We start from the raw sequence: 18,254 nt of genomic DNA on the forward strand, positions 1-18,254 counted from the left end.
AGCTCGCTCTTGTGAGTGTAAAAGAGTGGAATGCTGATGTAAGCTGACCCAGCGATGCGGTCGCTCCCTGCTCCGTCTCTCTGTTCCTGACTCACTGGGCTGTTGTGCCCATTAGCATTGTCGTCGTGTGTCCTGCGAGGACAGATGACAGGACAACCACTTAACTCAATTTTTCCTCCTGTCCTTCTCCTCAGTTATTTCTCTTGTCCTCATGCGCTCCGTCCCTCCTCCCGCTGACAGTCGCCTCTTGTTTCTCTGCAGGGCTGGAAAGCGGTGGCGTGACCCTGAAGGAGCCCAACTCCGAAGGAGAGATCGAGAGCTCTGTGTTGGTCTCGTTGCGCTGCCATATTGATGGACACCCACGGTGAGTCTCCTCCCTCTCTCACCTTGAGTTCAGAGTTCACATGGTTAAGGATCATGGTGAAGACTGTACTGTAAAATGACTCCTCTGTGCTTGTTAGCATCTCTCATCCCCTTTTGTTCTCATGCCCTTTGCATCTCATCTTCTTTTGCTCCATCAGTCATCGTGTTTCAAGATTTTGTCTTCTTTTCCTGAACCTCTCTCACGCCTGACCTCTCTTATTGTCCTCTGCCTCTCAGGCCAACCTGCCAGTGGTTTAAAGACGGCGTGAAGCTAACGGAAAAGAGCCACCAGATCAACAACAAGGAGAGGACGCTCACCGTCAAGAGCGCCAGTCCAGACGACAACGGCCTGTACTACTGCTGTGCCAAGAATGCAGCCGGACACGTCTGCAGCAACAGCAACTTCACTCTCAACATCATAGGTGTGTGTTTCTTGGTTGATTTCACTCACTTGAGCTGTTTTCAGACATGACCTCTGGAGGATGTCCGCACAATTGGGTCTGAGCTTTCTCCGGTGGTTATCTTTCACACATGAACAATGCAGCATTACATTTTCTGCTCAGACACATTCACCAAAATAAATCTCTGGAGCTTTCAGGTGACGGGTGGTGCAAACTTTTAGTCTTGACATCTTTGTCTGTGTCATTCATAATTGTCAATGCTTTTACATCCTGAGATATTTGTATGTTTTGTTGCTGTTTTTCATTTCTGCATGAGATGCATGTTAGAAATATCAATCAAAATGCCCACTCTTGTGTTGAATCCTTCAGAGAATCTCTTGTTCTTACATGAGCTAATTTGGACAAGTGTGTAATCCTTTTTTTTTTAAACGACAAGTATCGATTTGCTTATATATCATTTGTCAAATTAAATAATAAACCATCAGTTTATTAATATAATAAAAAAATTGATATTTGAGCTTTCCACATTTCCTCACCTGCCAGGAAACGTGACGAAAGTAGCGGAAGGAAAGACTATGTGGTGAGAGCGAGTGCAGGAAGACAAAGTGATAGAGTTCCTAATGTGATTACCAGTGTAATGTGTTAGTGTTTTCCTCCTCCACCACCCACACATACAAGTTACAACATCATAAACATCAGCTCCCTCAGTAGCAGTGTCACTGTGCTGATTTGTCTGTTATTTAAGCTTTCACAGACATCGTGTTAGGAGACATATTTGTTTTTCCTGCAGGCTCTCGACACGGCTTCTGCTGTTTACTCTGCGTGTGTGTGTGAGAGCCCCTGCGTATTATCCCCTCAGCACACCACACACAGCAAGTACAGTATATACAGCAGCACATCTGTGCAAGAAACCTGATGCCCTGTTCCACTCTAATTAGCCACCTGCAGCACACACACACACACACTCACAGACACGCTAGGTTAGCACCTGGGTGGAGGAAGAATGGGTGATTGTTGAGTTTCCAGTTACCATGTTGCCACCCTCCACTCTTCTATAGGTCCTCACCTTGAGAACAGGCTGACAGATTTAGATAGCTCTTCAATGCACAGTCACAGCTCTTTAAGTTGAGGCCTTCCCATCAACTTCCTGGGTGGGCCAGGTGTGCTCCGAGTGCACGCTTTCCTTTTCCCTCACCAACCATCGGCCACGTCCTAATACTGCTACTGGCTCCAACCTCCATTAGCCGTGCAGATTTGAAATACTCACACGCATAAAGCTGGATTAGGGGTATTTTCGTGTTCTCGTTCCTTTATTGAGCTCAACGCCCTTCAGCTTTGTATTTTGAGTACAACAATGTCTTGAAATCTGTGTGGTAATTACTACCCATTTGGTTGGGCTGTACCAAATCTCTGGTCTAAGCAGGTTAGAGCAGCCTATTCCACTTTAAACAAAGGGGGGATTTGACAGAGTAGAAGGAATGTGAATATTATGCAGAAGAATTTTTTCACAGAAATTGGTGAAACCCCATTGCAAAAATTGACCCCAGTTCCTTGGAGAAACGTGACTTAATGTCGAGGAGAGAGAGATGATCTCCTGTGTGTGATTCTACGATCCAGGAGGTAAAAGGGAAAGAGATAATAGGTCCTGATAAGCTGAAGGGTCCGGTCACTGACCTCATTAAGTTTCCCCGGGGCCCCTGAGGTGTTGACACACACCACCACCTGAAGGCTCCCTGCTCACCGGCCCTGTGTTGCTGTTGGCAGGTTTTAATAAAGGCCCAGAGTAAATATGTGCAATGCATGAGTATCCACGCAGATGCAACTTGATGGTCTAATAATGCCTGCAGATGTAATCATGCACATGTTTTGTCTACCTCTCTAACAGATAAGAGTTTTCCACGCTCAGTGGTGATCCCAGAGGACCAAGTGGTGTTAAAGAATGAGGAGGCCATGTTCCACTGCCAGTTCACTGCCGTGCCGGCCCCCACTTTGGAGTGGTACCACGAAAACGAGCCGCTGGTGAACAAATCTCGGTACGTTCAGAGATGAAGCCTCCTCCTATTTCTCATTGTGCATCAGACTGCCCCAGTTCTTTCTTTAACTCCCTCTCATCCTGCCTCCACTCCATTCCCTCTCAGCACTGACCATTATATAAGTTTCAGCTTCAGGTACTGCTTTGAACCCAATGAGGTGGAACATCAGGCTCTCTGGTTCTGTGTGGTTTTTCAACTCGGGTTTAAGACGAATTGCACGTTAAGGAATGTTATTACTGGAACAGAGCACTGTAAAGTTTCTGTGCGGTCGACTATACATCACTGGAGCGCAGACTTTCTCTGCAGCCTATCACAGACGCCTCTGCAGCTCTCCAGTGTTCACGCACAGAGTGGAAAAAGCCCTGCAGCTACAGTCGGCTTACCGGGCGCGTACCCTGTAAACATATAAGCACCAGATAATAACCAATTTCTATACATTGGGCCAAGCTCACCCTCAGGGTTCGTAGCACCTCACACGTATACATAGTCACACTCCACAATGAGAGTGAGGGCCTAGTTCTTAGATTGTGAATTGATTATTTTGATTACCGAGCGAGGGAGGCGAAGGATTCCAATACCAATAGTTAGTCACTCGTGTAATGAGGCTGTCAGAGGTGGGTTTGTTTCACCAAGGCAGTGATGACTCAGCACTTGGATTTCAGTGGGATGAATTATAAGCATGGTATAAAAACACCCACCACTCAGGCTTCAGAGATGGTGCTCTGTGAGATTGGAGCTGATTACAAAGGCAGAGGAATGTCAGATATCATCTGTTATCCACCTGCACTGTTCAGACCCTCCCTCCTCCAGATTATATGTGAATATTATCGTAGACGGATAAACTCTGCCCCACGGCTCAAAACAACTCTGGAGGCCCAAAATTTGAAAATTCCTGGTTATTTTAAACGGTGTCCTCAGAAGAATGCTCTACTGCAAACATACACGAGCTCCCAAAGTTAATTTTCCTCCTTCTACTCGACAGAGAAGGAATATAGATGACACAGAAATATCATCTTTCCTCATAGAATCCATGACAGAGACATTTAGCTGCTATTTGAAATTCTTCTCACAAATGACACAGCTAACTGTATCCAACAGTACCTTTTAGTATTCCTCTCTGCTTTACATATTTACCTCTCCCATAAGCTTTCTTATGGGATATAATAATGATGAGCTGTAGGTTTGTCCGGCCTGTAAAGCTGTTTACTCCTTATCGGTCATACCCTGGAGCTGGCTTAAGGTCAGTCTTTAATTATTGCTCATCCTGTCCATCTCTGCTAGCACTGATGCTCCCCACAGCCGGCCAGAGGTCGGCCCTCGGGATGAGCCTCTTAAAACCCAGGACAATTTTTTACCATTAACCATGTAGGACAGATTATTTTGTGTTCTGTAGACAATTACTTATAATTTAGTTAAGACAACTTAGAGCAGAAGAAATCTGATGACATCCGGTAATATGCCAAGAACCCTCCAAAAAGTTCTGGTACTTATTTATTGTTCTGCTTGGCGGAGGGTCTTCAGCTGGTGTTCCATCAGACCTAAACAAATGCAAAGGGTTGTTTGGATCTGAGTAGCTCTTGTGCACATGTGGTAGGCTTCTATATCTGATCTCCTGTCTTTGTGCAAGAGCTGGTCACTCAGTTTGAGAGCAGGACTTTTTGATTTCACGTTCATGTGTTATGCTCGCACTCAAAGGCCCCCCGCTTGTGCTTGGATTTGCTGTGCGTGTGATCAAACTGTGTGCTTGCACTCAGACATTTTGTTGCTTGGACAGATTTCCTGCGCTCTAGGTTCTTCTCACGCAGCGTTCTGTGCACGTGTTGAACGTCTGCTCTCAGTTTTCAACTTGGCTTAGTCTTTCAAACTTCCCCAACCAATAGAAAGCCAGGTGTATTGCTGATACCCTAAAATGTCCCGCCCTTGTTGTGAACAGTTTTTGCCGCTTCTATCTGGATAAGAGTCTAAATGTGATGTGAATATAAACAGCATGTGACTCATATTGTTTGTTGGTCAGTGGTTCAGATTTCTAAACTGTTTAATGTGTTTCCTCTCCACAGAGTCGTTCTCCTGTCCAATGGCACCGTGCTGATCACACAGGTCAAGCCCAGGAACACAGGGACCTACAAATGTGTTGGCCGCGGCATCAGCGGGTCCCAAGTTCCTTTGGAGGCCTCTCTCCTCATAGCTGGTACGTACACACCCACCCACACACATCTGTGGTGGTGTAATCGGAGTGTGACAGGGGCATTGGGGTTACATATTACATACTCATTCCATATCATTCCCCCCCCCCCCTTCTTCCTCTCCTGGTTCTTTCACTTAGAGCCAGATCTCTCCGATGATAATCACATCCTCTTATTGACATCCGCCCCAGCTGAATCCATCTCACACACACACACACACACACACACACACACTGCTGGAGCTTTTTCCCTCATCTCCTCCATACGATTTCCTGCATTAGTCCAGCTGTTTGCCAAGGATGTTTAGTCCAACAAGCTTCCCCCAAAGTGTAACAGTACCTGGCTGAACAAGCAGCAAAGTAACATGAGGTAACATCCCATTAGGACTTAAATAAGCAAACAAGCAACATCAGTATGAGGTTGGTTAATGTCATTAGAGCTGCCCCATTGTTTCCAACACTAGTTGAAATTATGCTTGCATTGTCATGTGTAATAAATCGCTTTTAACTGAATTAAAACCTTCAGAAGTACCAAATACTGGAGTACATACCTCCATCAAGGCCAAGCAGTCCCCTTAAATCCAATTATTACATGGTGTTAAAGAAAGTGAGGAAAAGAGATACTGCATCCGGCTCCACAACAATATTTAATGGGTTCATCCTTGACCACATTCTACAACCAAGTGTCAAGGTTATCTGTGCTGTAGTTTTTTGCATAACATGCTTACAAACAAACAAACAAACAAACAAACAAACATACAAACCAACCAACAATAAAACCTCTCCTGCAGAGGATATACCTCTGTGGTTGTCCTTATATTTCAGATTCTGGTAACTGCAGGTAAAACAATGTAGTGCACAAGTCCAGATGCATTAAAGCTGTTTTAATATTATACATAACAGTGGCTCCTCTCCTCTCCTACCCTGACTCTGAAAAGACCCACTCAGCAGCTTTTAAATGGCTGCTTGAGCTTAAAGCAAGAACAAGCTGTAGTATCTTCTCATCTTACTAATCAGCCAGCATTTTGCAATGCAAGTGCATGCAAGTCAAATATTTTGGATAAGCTCAGGGCTGGAATTTCTATGCGTTTCAATGTCCCTAACACTTTTATTCCCCTCACACAGCCCCTTTCCCCCCCCCCCAGGCTTTTGGATTAATGAGGTACAGCTGTATCGGCAGTTTTAACCCAGTGAACCACAGCTCCATTTAAATACCTTAACTCACTTAATCTGATGGTAATCCCCGCAGGCATTATAGGGGGATTGTGTCACAGCAGAATTCAGCATTTAGGGACAAGTTTAAACAGTCACTCCATCATTGCACCGCTTCATTCATTGAGCTGACCCCCCCAACCCCACCCTCACCAGCTCAATTTCGCTTTCATCTGCTGAGAACTGTGTTTTTTCTCCTGTTGCCCGTAATTGATTTAGATCTTAGACTCAAAGAAGGTCAGAGCCACTGACCAGCTTTCAGAGCGATGTCGGCCAATACAGTATTAATGACTTCCATTTGAGACACACACACACACACACACACACACACACACACACAGTATTAGTCCTCACTGTAGTGGGAGGTCTTCTGTTTCTTTGGACTACAGATCACATTCCACTTTCTGTATAAGGGCTGACAGTTTTGATATGACCCGCCTCACAAAGGCCCTTGTTAATTCCCATACCAAGAACAACCTATATACTCATATACTCTCCTACTGTGCGCTTTGTTCTCTAATTATTTTGGTCTGTGCTACACGTCAGAGGACTTTTTCTAACTAGACAGGAAATCCGTTTACAGAGCTGTGGGTTGGAATTAGATTAATCCATCACTGGCTCCAGGGAAGTTTGATGATTATCAGGGATTTAAATGTAAAGCAATTTGACCATTTGAATCACTTCTTCATGCTCTTGTTCTTTCTTCTCTCCATTACAGAGATAGAAGACATGGTGGCCAAGACGTCAAAGGTTTTCACAGCGGACACCCTGCAGAGGGTGGCCTGTCCCGCCCCCCGCGGCAGACCTGAGCCCGAGGTGTGGTGGGAGAGAGAAGGTCAGCGAGTCCCCAAATCGGGCCGGGTGCACCAGGACGGCCTGGCTCTGGTCTTCTCTCCCACAGAGGAGGGCGACTCGGGCACGTACACCTGCGTGGCCCAGAACAAGGCGGGACGCAGAACCCAGGAGGTCACCTTCACCGTGGCCAGTGAGTCACACACAGTCCATTCTGATGGGGCACTTCAACAATTTGACACATTAAGTTTGGTTTACAGGCGGAAATTGTTCTGTGATGTTATATAAAGTAAAAATGTATAACCGGAATTTCATATTTTTTCTGATCAAATTGGATTATGGGAAATGTAGGAATGTTTTTGTATGTTTATCCTTATAAGAGATTCAAATTCAAGAAATCTTAAACTGTTTTTAAAACTAAGTATCATAATGTTATTTTGTAATCATACAAAATCTGATGAAATGACTTAAATAAATAATTAGTGGTCGGTTTTTAATGTCAGCTAATTTATAAATAACAAAGATGCAACAGTTTATTCTTTGCAGGGCACTCGTAGGTAATAGGAAAACACATTTTATTATCAATAATGCATTACATATTAAGATCCCAATTTTTTGTATGTTTATCTCCTTAGCAATCCTGAAATAGTGGGATTCTACTGTTTTTCCCAGTAGAACTTAAAGAAGAAGGTCAACATATAGATCATTGAAACACTAAAATAAATAGCAAGGATTATTAATGGTGTTCTGTGTTTGTATGTCCACAGCTGCTCCAGTGTGGGTGACAAGGCCTCACGACAGCCAGTTAGAGGAAGGTAAACCAGGTTACCTTCACTGCCACGCTCAGGCCAACCCTCAACCTGAGGTCACCTGGCTCCGCAACAACATCATGATCACACCTGAGGTGAATTAACACACCCACACACACAGACACAGATATGAGTCTCTTTTTCGGACATGAAAACTCAAATAAAGCTTTGTTTTTGTGCTATAAGAGAATCTCGTGTGCTTCCCCCCTCAGGACTCTCGTTTCAAGCTGTTCCCTAACGGCAGCCTCAGGATCAACAATGTGGAGGTGTACGATGGACTGATGTACGGCTGCGAAACCAAGACCGCAGGCGGCCGACTGACTGGGCAGGCTAGAGTTCTGGTGCTTGGTAAGCTGCAGGGGGAATCACTCAGTCCATCAATATGTAAAGTAGATTATGCTTTCTAAACTGATCCTCAGACTGATGGAATTAGAATCTCCAATGAATGAAATCATATTTAGGGCGTAATGAGTAATACGGTGCTGAGAGAAGATTGTAAAACAATTGCTGTCATGCCTGTGGGTGTGTGCGTTTGTGTATAAGTGTGTGCTCACTAAAATATGCATGTCCACGTTGTGTCTCCGGCGGACACCCACAGAGGAGTAAAATGTGACTCAAGTGCGGCAGCTTTATTCTAACCCCTAATTTTTCCAGGTGATAAATTCCAACCGCTGCTACACAATGAATGATAGATGGCCTGACGCAAGCTTGCTTTGTCTGCCCAATGCCTGTTTGTATGATCTCAGTTCCAGATAGACCTTGCCTGTTAAACTTATCAGATCTGCGTGCACATGTGCGCCTGTTGCCCTGTTTGCCCGAATGTGTCTGAACACGAATTGCACCAGATTAGTGTCATTTCACCTGCCGTGTGAGTTGCACAAAAGAGGCTTTGACATACCCCCACCCCCCACCCTTCATGTTTACCACGTGTGTAATGTGTGTGTGTGTGGTGTTTGGACTTGTGTTTCAGAGAAGCTTAAGTTCACCCCAACCCCCCAACCTTCTCAGTGCCTGGAGCTGGATAACGAGATCAGCATCCAGTGCTCGGCTAAAGGCAGACAGATCCCCACCATCCGCTGGACCAAAGCAGGTGTGTACGCCGCCACTGGCCTAACCTTAGCTCATGCTATCTTAAAGAAGATGAGGACTGACTGCTCCTGAAGAGAATATGTCATCAAAAAAGCAGAAGCACTCGTCATTCCATTAATGCTTATGATAACTGAGCCTGTTTAGAAGATTCCTCATCATGCATCATTTCACCCCTTTGTTGGCCATGATGGACTCGGTTTAACCACTTCACTTCGCCATGCAGGGCCAGACCCAGCACCTCTAACTCCCCCCTTGTCCCCTATGTCTCTCTCTCTCTGTCTCCCCCTGCAGATGGAGGAGAGCTGCCGCCTCGCGTGGAGCAGAGGAACGGCCAGCTCCACTTCACCAAAGTCACGAGGAGCGACGCCGGCAACTACACCTGCATCGCCTCCAACAGCCTCCAAGGGGAGATCAGAGCCTTGGTGACGCTCACAGTGGCCGGTAAGCATCTCACTCATCATCCTGGAAGCAGGGGATTATGAATGAGAGAGTGACCTTACCATATTAGTCATCAGCCCCACATCACAAGCGCTTACGGTTTTCTGTACTTCTAAGGGTGGTTTACAAGGAGACACTCATTGGTTATCATCACACAGCAGCTTTTATTGTGTGGCCTTTTTACAGTCCGAGTAATGAATTGGCTTCTGGGCTGTAATGTAACTGAGAAGACGTTAACCACAGTCACCACAGGCTGTAAATGGGATGTTGTGGCCCAGTTGTGGCTTGAATGTTGTGTTAATGAGCTTTATTGTGTGTCTGTGTGTTTCTTGTGCACAAATAGTGTACATTCGCTTTAAGTTGGAGCCAGAGAACACAACAGTCTACCAGGGTCACACTGCCATTCTGCACTGTCAAGTCACCGGCGACCCCGAGCCTCACATCCACTGGATGGTTAAAGACAAGACGCTGGACATCAGTAATAACAGGAGGTAAATGAGACGCTTCTGTGCAGCGCTGCCATCATGGCTGAGGATCACGGCTTGTGACTCTTTATTACTATGCATTCATTATTTGTGTTTGTATAATATTAAACAGCTGATTACAATGGGACTCATACCAGAACATCTCCTCCAACTCATTGGTTCCTAAGTTAAATGTTAAAAAGTAAATAAAAACACACTGCTATGATATACTTACAGTATATACAGCTAAATCATTTAACTTTCACATTACGTGGAGAAGTACCAAATTATGACAATATGAAATATGTTCACATATATATATTCATACATACAGATTAGTTAGTACCCAGAAATAACCCAAGATGAGCATATCAGTGTGGTGTAATTCAAAAAACATTTAAATAGACATCATTTGAAATTTTACATATTTTCCCACCCTCCTTTTAACTCTCCTCACCGCTCTCTTTCCCCCCCCTACTCCCCTCAGCTCGTACTTTCACAGAGCTCCTTTCTTTTACAGAGCGGCTCAGCTGACACCACTCATATAATCTTATAATTTTATCTCAGTCTTTAAATGTCACTTCTTACTCTGCTGCATTTGTTCCTTTCTTTCCTCTTTCATTTTTCTGGATCAAACATGCCCACACAGCGAGTGCAGCAGATGTCCTTATGCAAGAGATTTACTGTTGTTGATTGTGCCAATGATCAACTCTCCCAAACAGCCATCTGTATAAGAACAGGTTGCAATCATCCGGCTGAAAGAACTGATGACAACTTCTTACATTTGATTGTGGATGTTTGTTTGTTCTTGCCTCTTTCTACTGTTTGCGTCTTGTTGCCTATAGGCCTGTGTGGACGTCCACACCTCCACCCCCACCTCTCACGTTAACCCTTGCTTCTTCCTGCCAGGTTCCAGAAGATGTCCAACGGCTCCTTGGTGATCAGAGATGTCACTACAGACGACACGGGCAGATATACATGTGTGGCTGGAAACAGCTGCAGCATCAAAGACCGTGTGGCTCAGCTTTATGTCGTGGGTGAGTTTATCACACACACACACACACACACACAAACGCTGCACACATGGGGCATAAGCCACGATCAGAAGTACAGGATGAAAGCATTAATTAAACCCTCGCCCTCTGCCCGTCAACCAACTCGACAGGTTAATAACCTCGTCCACGTCTCTGACGCCACGACTGTCACTGAGGTGATGGGATTGGGCAGATGTTAGATCGAATAACGCTTCATCCTCCCTTTGTGCCAACTGAAAATTATTGTCATACACTTGCACTCGTGTCCCATATCAACTAATTTTGTCCCAAAGTTGGAGACGATTGAATTTAGATGTTTGTCGTAGCTTGTGAGGATCACAGTGAGACACAGCACTGTGTAAACAGGGCAATTCAAAGAACACTTGTTAAAGGAAGTTTTTAGATAGAATTTTGGTCTGTTTTAACATTGAATGCAAGGGTCATATTCATTAAAACAGATACAGGCTTATTCTTTGCTATAATAGGTTAGGATGGGTTCGATTTTGCATCTGTAACACAGAAAACCAGATATTTTTCAAATGTATTTGCATCCACTTCTTCAAATACCTGTTATTGTAGAAACTTAAATGGATTTTGCTTTACCGACTTTATAACATTTCTTTAAGTCATAATGGAAACGTTTTGCTTGTTTGCAAGAGATGCACATTTACAAGACAGCAGGAAACCTCTGAAATGGCACATTCAATTGAATTATGGGAAATGTAGATTTTTACTTAAAGAAGAGATAAAAATGTCAACCTCTATGTCTTTGCTGCTTCAGTTTTGAGCATTCTTTTTTTATACTATAAGTATCCTAATGTTATTCGATTACAATAATAAATCACTTCAAACATAAAAGAGTGGCTGGTTGTCAGTTTTCACATTCAGCTAATGGATCAACAGATACAGCACTTATAGAGAGCAGGGAGATTTTTTATGATCATAATATAAGACACCGTACCAAAACAACAAAGTGCTTTGTTGAAAGATGTAACAACATTTTCTGTTCATTAAAGACTGCAACCTGTGATGGTTAAAGTAACACATCCTGTGCATTTTCAGAGCCCTTTAGTTATTAATAATAATAATATTTACTGCCTGTGTCCAGCAGAAAAACCAGTGCATTCCAATGGTGAAGATGACGACAGGGCTCCTTACAAGATGATCCAAACCATCGGCCTGTCAGTGGGAGCGGCTGTGGCCTACATCATCGTCGTGCTGGGTCTCATGTTCTACTGCAAAAAGAGACGCAACGCCAAGAGAATGGAGAAAGGCCAGGACGGAGAGGAGCCGGAGATGGAGTGTCTCAATGGTATGACTGTTAGATTCAGTCCGTTAACAACGTAGATGTAATAGTGCGGAGACGGGAGTAAAATCACAGGTTTACATGGTTGTTCATTTTCCATCAACTCCCCTAAAAGTATTGGTGGAGAGTTTTAGACATTTGCTGCCATCTTGTGTTCATTCTGGTTATTGCTCTTATCATTCATCATCTAGTTAAGATAAATTTGTTAAGACGGAAGTTGTCTATTCCTCACTACACACCATACACACCAATATACCACCACACACAAGTGTAGTGAATGCATATACATACTTCATTAATTTATATGCATTAGGGCTGTCAAACGATAAAAAATGTATCACAGGGTAACTGTGATTAATCACGATTTTATTGTCAAAATCCCACTTTTCTATTTATATTGTTGAAACAGAAATTGTTAAAACAGAAAGATAAATGACAGAAGGTGGATATATACATTTAACATTTTTTATTGATGATAAGTCCAAATGATAGAAAGAAAAATTTAATTAAACATACCACTCCATAATTATATGTAGCTGTTTCCTTTCTATTCCTCTGAGAAACATAGGATGATGTAATTTAGAATTTTTGCTTTTTTTATCAAATTTAAAGATGACCTTTATCCTAAACAATATCCTTTGCTCTTTTCTTTTTAGCAAATATAGGATGGTTGAATAAAACTTGTCTGTCTTTTTTTAATCAGACAAACAACCAAATTCTTTACACAATTAAATGGGAAATTCTGCACATGCATTAATGCGCGTTAATTCAACAAATCAATTACCCTGCGTTAATGCATTTAGTTTTGAAAGCCCTTATATGCATACATTAAATGTACATCATTTGGACTATGTCAGTGTTAAAACTATATATAAATGTGTATATTTTCTAAAAGAAACATTTTTTTAGCCGATGATGAATATATATATTTTGCTCTTTTGTCGAGAATAATGTTTGTGACCCTGTGTGTTGTGTTTGTCAGGAGGTGCTGTCCAGCAGAATGGCCACACCACAGCTGAGATCCAGGAAGAGGTGGCCCTCACCAACATGGGTACCGCGGCAACCACAGAGAAACGGCACAGCCACGTCAACAACGATAAGCTCCACTTCCCTCGAGCAAACTTACAGACCATCACTACTCTAGGTAGACTCGATTAACCAACTCAGTTTCTATAGAATAACCTTCTGATCTTAAAGCTGCAGCATAATCAATGTCGTTATCAAACATGATCTGCTCTGACATTTGCTTTGTGGCGTGTGAACGTTTCCTCAGGTAAAGGGGAGTTTGGTGAGGTGCTGCTCTCCAAAGCGAAGGGCATCGAGGAGAACGAGGAGGAGACGGTGGTGCTGGTGAAGAGCCTGCAGACCAGAGACGAGCAGCTGCCGCTCGACTTCCGCCGCGAAGCTGAAATGTTCGCCAAGCTCAGCCACCCCAACGTCGTCCGCCTGCTGGGCCTGTGTCGGGAGGCCGAACCCCACTTCATGATCTTAGAGTACTACGATCTGGTAATTACACAAAATAGTACACACACACACAATTTAACTTAATTTAAATATATTTTTATTGTGATTTAATGCTTTTGCTTTTATCAAACAGGGAGACCTGAAGCAGTTCCTGAGAATTTCTAAAAACAAAGATGACAAGATCAAATCTCCCATTAGCACCAAGACCAAAGTAAGTGTTGTGGTTATGATTGACAGCTCCTCCTCCTCCGTCGAGTGCTCCTCCTCCTCCATCCTGCTCCCTTTCTCTGGTGTAAATAGTAAGAGATAGAAATCTATGTCAGATTAGGCACATGAAGGTTGTTGGAGATGTTTTGCTGATCCCGTTCTTTGTGAGATCGTGTTCACTTGAAGTCATATTCAGGTATTTTAGAAAATACATGAGATCAGTTCATCTTCTCATCAATCTTAAGTTTGCATAATAAGTAGTACATTCCATTCAGGAGGAGTTTAGTAGCTTAACTAGTGACTAAACACAGATGTCAAAAGGTTACTGATTATGACACAATGTCTTCTGTGTAGAAAGAAAATTGAGAAGTAGTGGTTCCAGTGGCTGTTGTGTCAATGTGTTGGACTGTTGTCACCGTGTGGTTACCATGCAATGAGAACTTCTTCAAATTAATGAACTGATTCACAAAAGAAAAACTTTCCGCTGATGTTGTAAAGAATATATGATGTATGTAAATATATGATCAAAGTCACTTTACATTGACAGCTGTTTTGTTCTATACTTTTTCTGCTTCCTCTCCAGGTTTCCATCTGTGCCCAGGTGGCTCATGGGATGGAGCATCTGTCCAATCACCGCTTCGTTCACAAAGACCTGGCCGCCCGAAACTGTCTGATCAACAGTCAGCGTCGTGTGAAGGTGTCGTCACTCAGCCTCAGCAAGGACGTGTACAACAGGTTGGTCAGAAAAGAGAGACGTTTAATAGCAATCCTTAATTTCTTCATCTCAGTGGATTTCATGGGGCTAATATGAACTGTTTCCATCTCCCTGTTGTTTGTCTTGGTGTGCATGGCTGCAGTGAGTACTATCACTACAGACAGGCCTGGATCCCGCTGCGCTGGCTCCCATCTGAGTCGGTGTTCGAGGACGATTTCTCCACCAAGTCTGACGTGTGGGCCTTTGGAGTGTTGATGTGGGAAGTGTTCAGTCACGGGGAAATGCCGTATACCAAACTCATTGATGACGAGGTGCTGGAGGGTCAGTACGATGCTGCAGCGGCTTATTTTGAGTTCTCTTTCTGATTCAAACAGCGAGACATGGAGCTCTTTCAAGAGAAAAGAAGAAAGGTTTTAGTTTTGTCATGACACTAAAGTAGTGACATCGTGTTAAATGCTTATTTTACACTTGGTATTAATGCTTTGAGGTAAGAGACATTTAAATGTAGAAATAAACTTGTTGGTGCTGTGACGTCCTGCTTTGCACTTATTTACATAGCTTACCACCGCAGCTCTTTTTTTTTTTGTCTGTAATAAACAAACTACACCACCGGAAATATTAGAGACGAACTCTGACCTTATTCAAATTGTTCTGTGAAAATGCCGGTAAAAATATAAACCTCTCCGTCTTTATCTTCACGACAATTCACATATTTTTTTATTAGAATGAGAAGTAGTAGATTTGCCTGAGAAAGAAGGCTGACATGTGCTGCCATCTCTCTTTTTACCTCGCTGCCATTTTTCTTCATTAACGCCCCAAGTGCAATGCATGATGGTATATAATGCTCAGCTAGCGAACATTGGTTGCACACTTCTTTTCTCGATGCACTGTGGGAAACAATGAGTCCATCCTATATAGGGTATACAAAGATCCACTTAACATTCTGACAGCACAACTAAATGTCAAACTACACTTAGTAGTCATAGTGATTAGTAAGGGATTTTGGACACAGAGGCTTTATCTCAAAATGACGGACTTCTAGTCACCGTCCCCATGTTTCAGGTTTGGTTTAACTACCCTCTCTGTGCTCACAGGTCTGAAGACCGGGAAGCTGAAGCTCCCCATTCCAGACGGGTGTCCCTCCAAAATGTACAAGCTGATGGTGCGCTGCTGGGCACTAAGCCTCAAAGAGCGCCCGTCCTTCACCGACATCGTCCAAGCCCTGGGAGAGCTGCCCTCTGACAGCAAAGTCTGAGACAACTGTCAGCCCTCATCCGAGGGGGGGGGCTTCTACCAACCTCCTCCCCCCAAAGAGAAAGACAGGAATGCTGGATATTAAAGTCACACATTTCAGGGAAAAGGGTCGAGGAGAAGACACTTTTTTTTTAAATATGCATTTCAAAACATGGCTGTGTGCACAAGACTTCTTTGCTATATCAGTGGAAAACGCACACGCACATTTGTGTGAATGGCTTCTCGTGAGCAGTGCCAGGAGTTTACGTTTGCCTTAACCGCAGCATGGATGACCCTCCCCTCCAGTCCCTGCGTGAGGCTCCACTGTGACCCTGTCCTCCTGCCTGCCTGGGGCCGCTCTGTCCCGAGCTTCACAACCTCAGTGCCTCCACCCCTCCACACACACACACGCACACACACCAAAACTTTGGACTGCAGATTAGGAATCTAATACAAATCATTTTTTCTGACGTCTAGGAAAAACCCTTGAAATTTCCGTTCACCACTCGAAGTCCTCGGTCGTTTTGTCATGAATCTAGAATAACCTCGAGAAAGGAAAGTGGGATACAATGTGACAATGCTTGATAAATATTCTGTCAACCACTTAGAAGTTTGTTGAGTGAGACGGTGTCAGCGGATCTGCTCGAACTTAAAATCCATCCAGCTGCATCCTGAGTCCCTCACCCTAATCCCAGAGGAGACACCCGGCTGCTCTGTCCACCAGGGACCCACCACCGCCCTCCAGAGTTTGTTTATGCGTGTGTGTGTGTGTCTGTGGACGCGACACTAAACTGTTCCCACGCTACAGTGCATGCTCAAAGTGGAAGCGGAGGTACGAAGGTTTGTCGCCGTGAGGACTCTTGTGGAGATAAATCCTCCATGTTGTGATAATACTTCAGGAATTAAAAAAAAAGAAAAAGAGATCAAGTTTATAGCCAAGGAATAAACCGGATGGATGAGACTGTGCTAGTGTGGGCTTTGTACGTTTTCACGAGTGTGTTTTGTTTTTGTATTAACCTTGAGGTTTTTATTGGTCACTACCTATGGGTGAGAAAACCCATTATACTACATTAATATCTTTGTGTCGTCGCGGGGCTGCAGCCTATCATTGTGTTTAACCTGCGACATAATTTCCCCAGAGGTCCAATCACAGTTCCCCTCCTGGTCCAAGTAGTTTTGTGCAATGCTGCAAAGTGGACCATCACACCAGGCAACATGTACATAATATAGAAGCCATGCACTAACTTCACTTAAAGGACTATCCCTCTGTATCTCTATCATGTCGTGTAGAAGGATGTGCAGGTGCCTGTTTATTTATGATGAAGGTCCTGTGTTTGTTTTAACTATGTTTATAATAGAAAGGTACTTTCTCTGACGGTATGTATTCATGCTCACGGTCCATCTCAGTGTGCGTTCAGCTCAACACGCTCACACAAAGTACAAATGAGGTCAAAAGAGTGACTGCTGGTCACCAGTACTCGTTTTAAGTGCCTGGTAAATGAAGGATTATCTTAACCGTTTCCCTCTTTTTTTACATTATCTAATCAAATGCAATGGCCTTTGTTTATGAACTTGTTTTTATACGTTGTTTTTAGTGTAATGTTTTGTTTTTATGAATGCTAGGAACTCACACCTAGACCTTTTTTTTCTTTTTTTTATCTGCTTCAGCAAAATGTTCACAGTAATCAGATATATACGGAAGTATACATGCTGCTGTCAATAAAGGTTCACAGTGTTTTTACCCATTGTGTTGTGATTCATACTGTGGACGCTAACGCAGTTTCAAGAAGCACATCAGCGTTGGAGGCTTTGTCTTTTCAGTTTGTCCGTTTGTCCCACTGTTCTGAACATATCAAGAAGACTTTGAAGGAATTTCTTCAAAGTCGGTTCCAACTTTCAGTTTGAGTCAGAGAGGATTTGAATAGATTTGTGGTCATGGTAGCGGTGGTCTCACAAAGCGTGTCAAGTCTGGCTTTTGGGAATTTCTTCAAAATTCGACCAAACCAGACTTGAACTCAAACATGAATTGTTAGGATGTCAGTGGTCAAAGGTCATGTGACCTCATGAGCCTGGGAACCTTTTTAAATAAATGCATCTTGACAGAAACTGCTCTGGTTGGAGGAAGGGTACAAGAACAGGGTGGTTGTTGTAGCTCCTGCATTTTTTTTTGTTTGGTATGAAAATCCACTTTGCTAGAAAAAAATACAAGCATGTTTGGTATAAACTGCTCTGAACATGTTTTTCTTTTTAGCTCCAATATAATAATACATTTGAAACTGGGACCATTTTTCACATCCTAACTACAAACCAGGTATTTTGCTGCTGAAACATGTTTCATGTTCCACCAGAAAGCTGTGAGAAGGATCATGGACATTTTTCATCAATGTTGGTTCTTCTAAGTGGTTGAATGTTCACCACCCTCCTGCAAGAGGGTGTTAAAAAAAATATTCTGTGTATAAACAGACCTTGAATGAAGTAATGAAACATATGCAGCCAGTTCACTATTTTACCA

The 18,254-nt window shown here is 43.3% G+C and overlaps 1 protein-coding gene across 2 annotated transcripts in view; it reads left to right on the top strand.

Moving 5' to 3' along the window:
• ptk7b (protein tyrosine kinase 7b) overlaps nt 1–17,483 on the top strand; it is a 75,934-nt gene extending 58,451 nt beyond the window's left edge. The window contains exons 3-20 of one of the 2 annotated variants that reach the window (XM_062401485.1): nt 262–364; nt 601–785; nt 2,650–2,797; nt 4,855–4,985; nt 6,910–7,176; nt 7,751–7,887; nt 8,005–8,140; nt 8,763–8,882; nt 9,173–9,322; nt 9,663–9,810; nt 10,693–10,820; nt 11,926–12,129; nt 13,106–13,267; nt 13,397–13,629; nt 13,721–13,798; nt 14,378–14,529; nt 14,652–14,830; nt 15,604–17,483. In XM_062401485.1, the coding sequence (XP_062257469.1) occupies nt 262–364; nt 601–785; nt 2,650–2,797; nt 4,855–4,985; nt 6,910–7,176; nt 7,751–7,887; nt 8,005–8,140; nt 8,763–8,882; nt 9,173–9,322; nt 9,663–9,810; nt 10,693–10,820; nt 11,926–12,129; nt 13,106–13,267; nt 13,397–13,629; nt 13,721–13,798; nt 14,378–14,529; nt 14,652–14,830; nt 15,604–15,764 (2,822 nt within the window). In that variant the 3' untranslated portion in view covers nt 15,765–17,483. The remainder of the gene's footprint in view (nt 1–261; nt 365–600; nt 786–2,649; nt 2,798–4,854; nt 4,986–6,909; nt 7,177–7,750; nt 7,888–8,004; nt 8,141–8,762; nt 8,883–9,172; nt 9,323–9,662; nt 9,811–10,692; nt 10,821–11,925; nt 12,130–13,105; nt 13,268–13,396; nt 13,630–13,720; nt 13,799–14,377; nt 14,530–14,651; nt 14,831–15,603) is intronic. The other variant, XM_062401486.1, reaches the window with a different exon arrangement.
• The last annotated feature ends 771 nt before the right edge of the window (nt 17,484–18,254 follow it).

The sequence above is a fragment of the Platichthys flesus genome, chromosome 12 (assembly GCF_949316205.1).
Source record: "Platichthys flesus chromosome 12, fPlaFle2.1, whole genome shotgun sequence".
Taxonomy (NCBI): Eukaryota; Metazoa; Chordata; class Actinopteri; order Pleuronectiformes; family Pleuronectidae; genus Platichthys; species Platichthys flesus.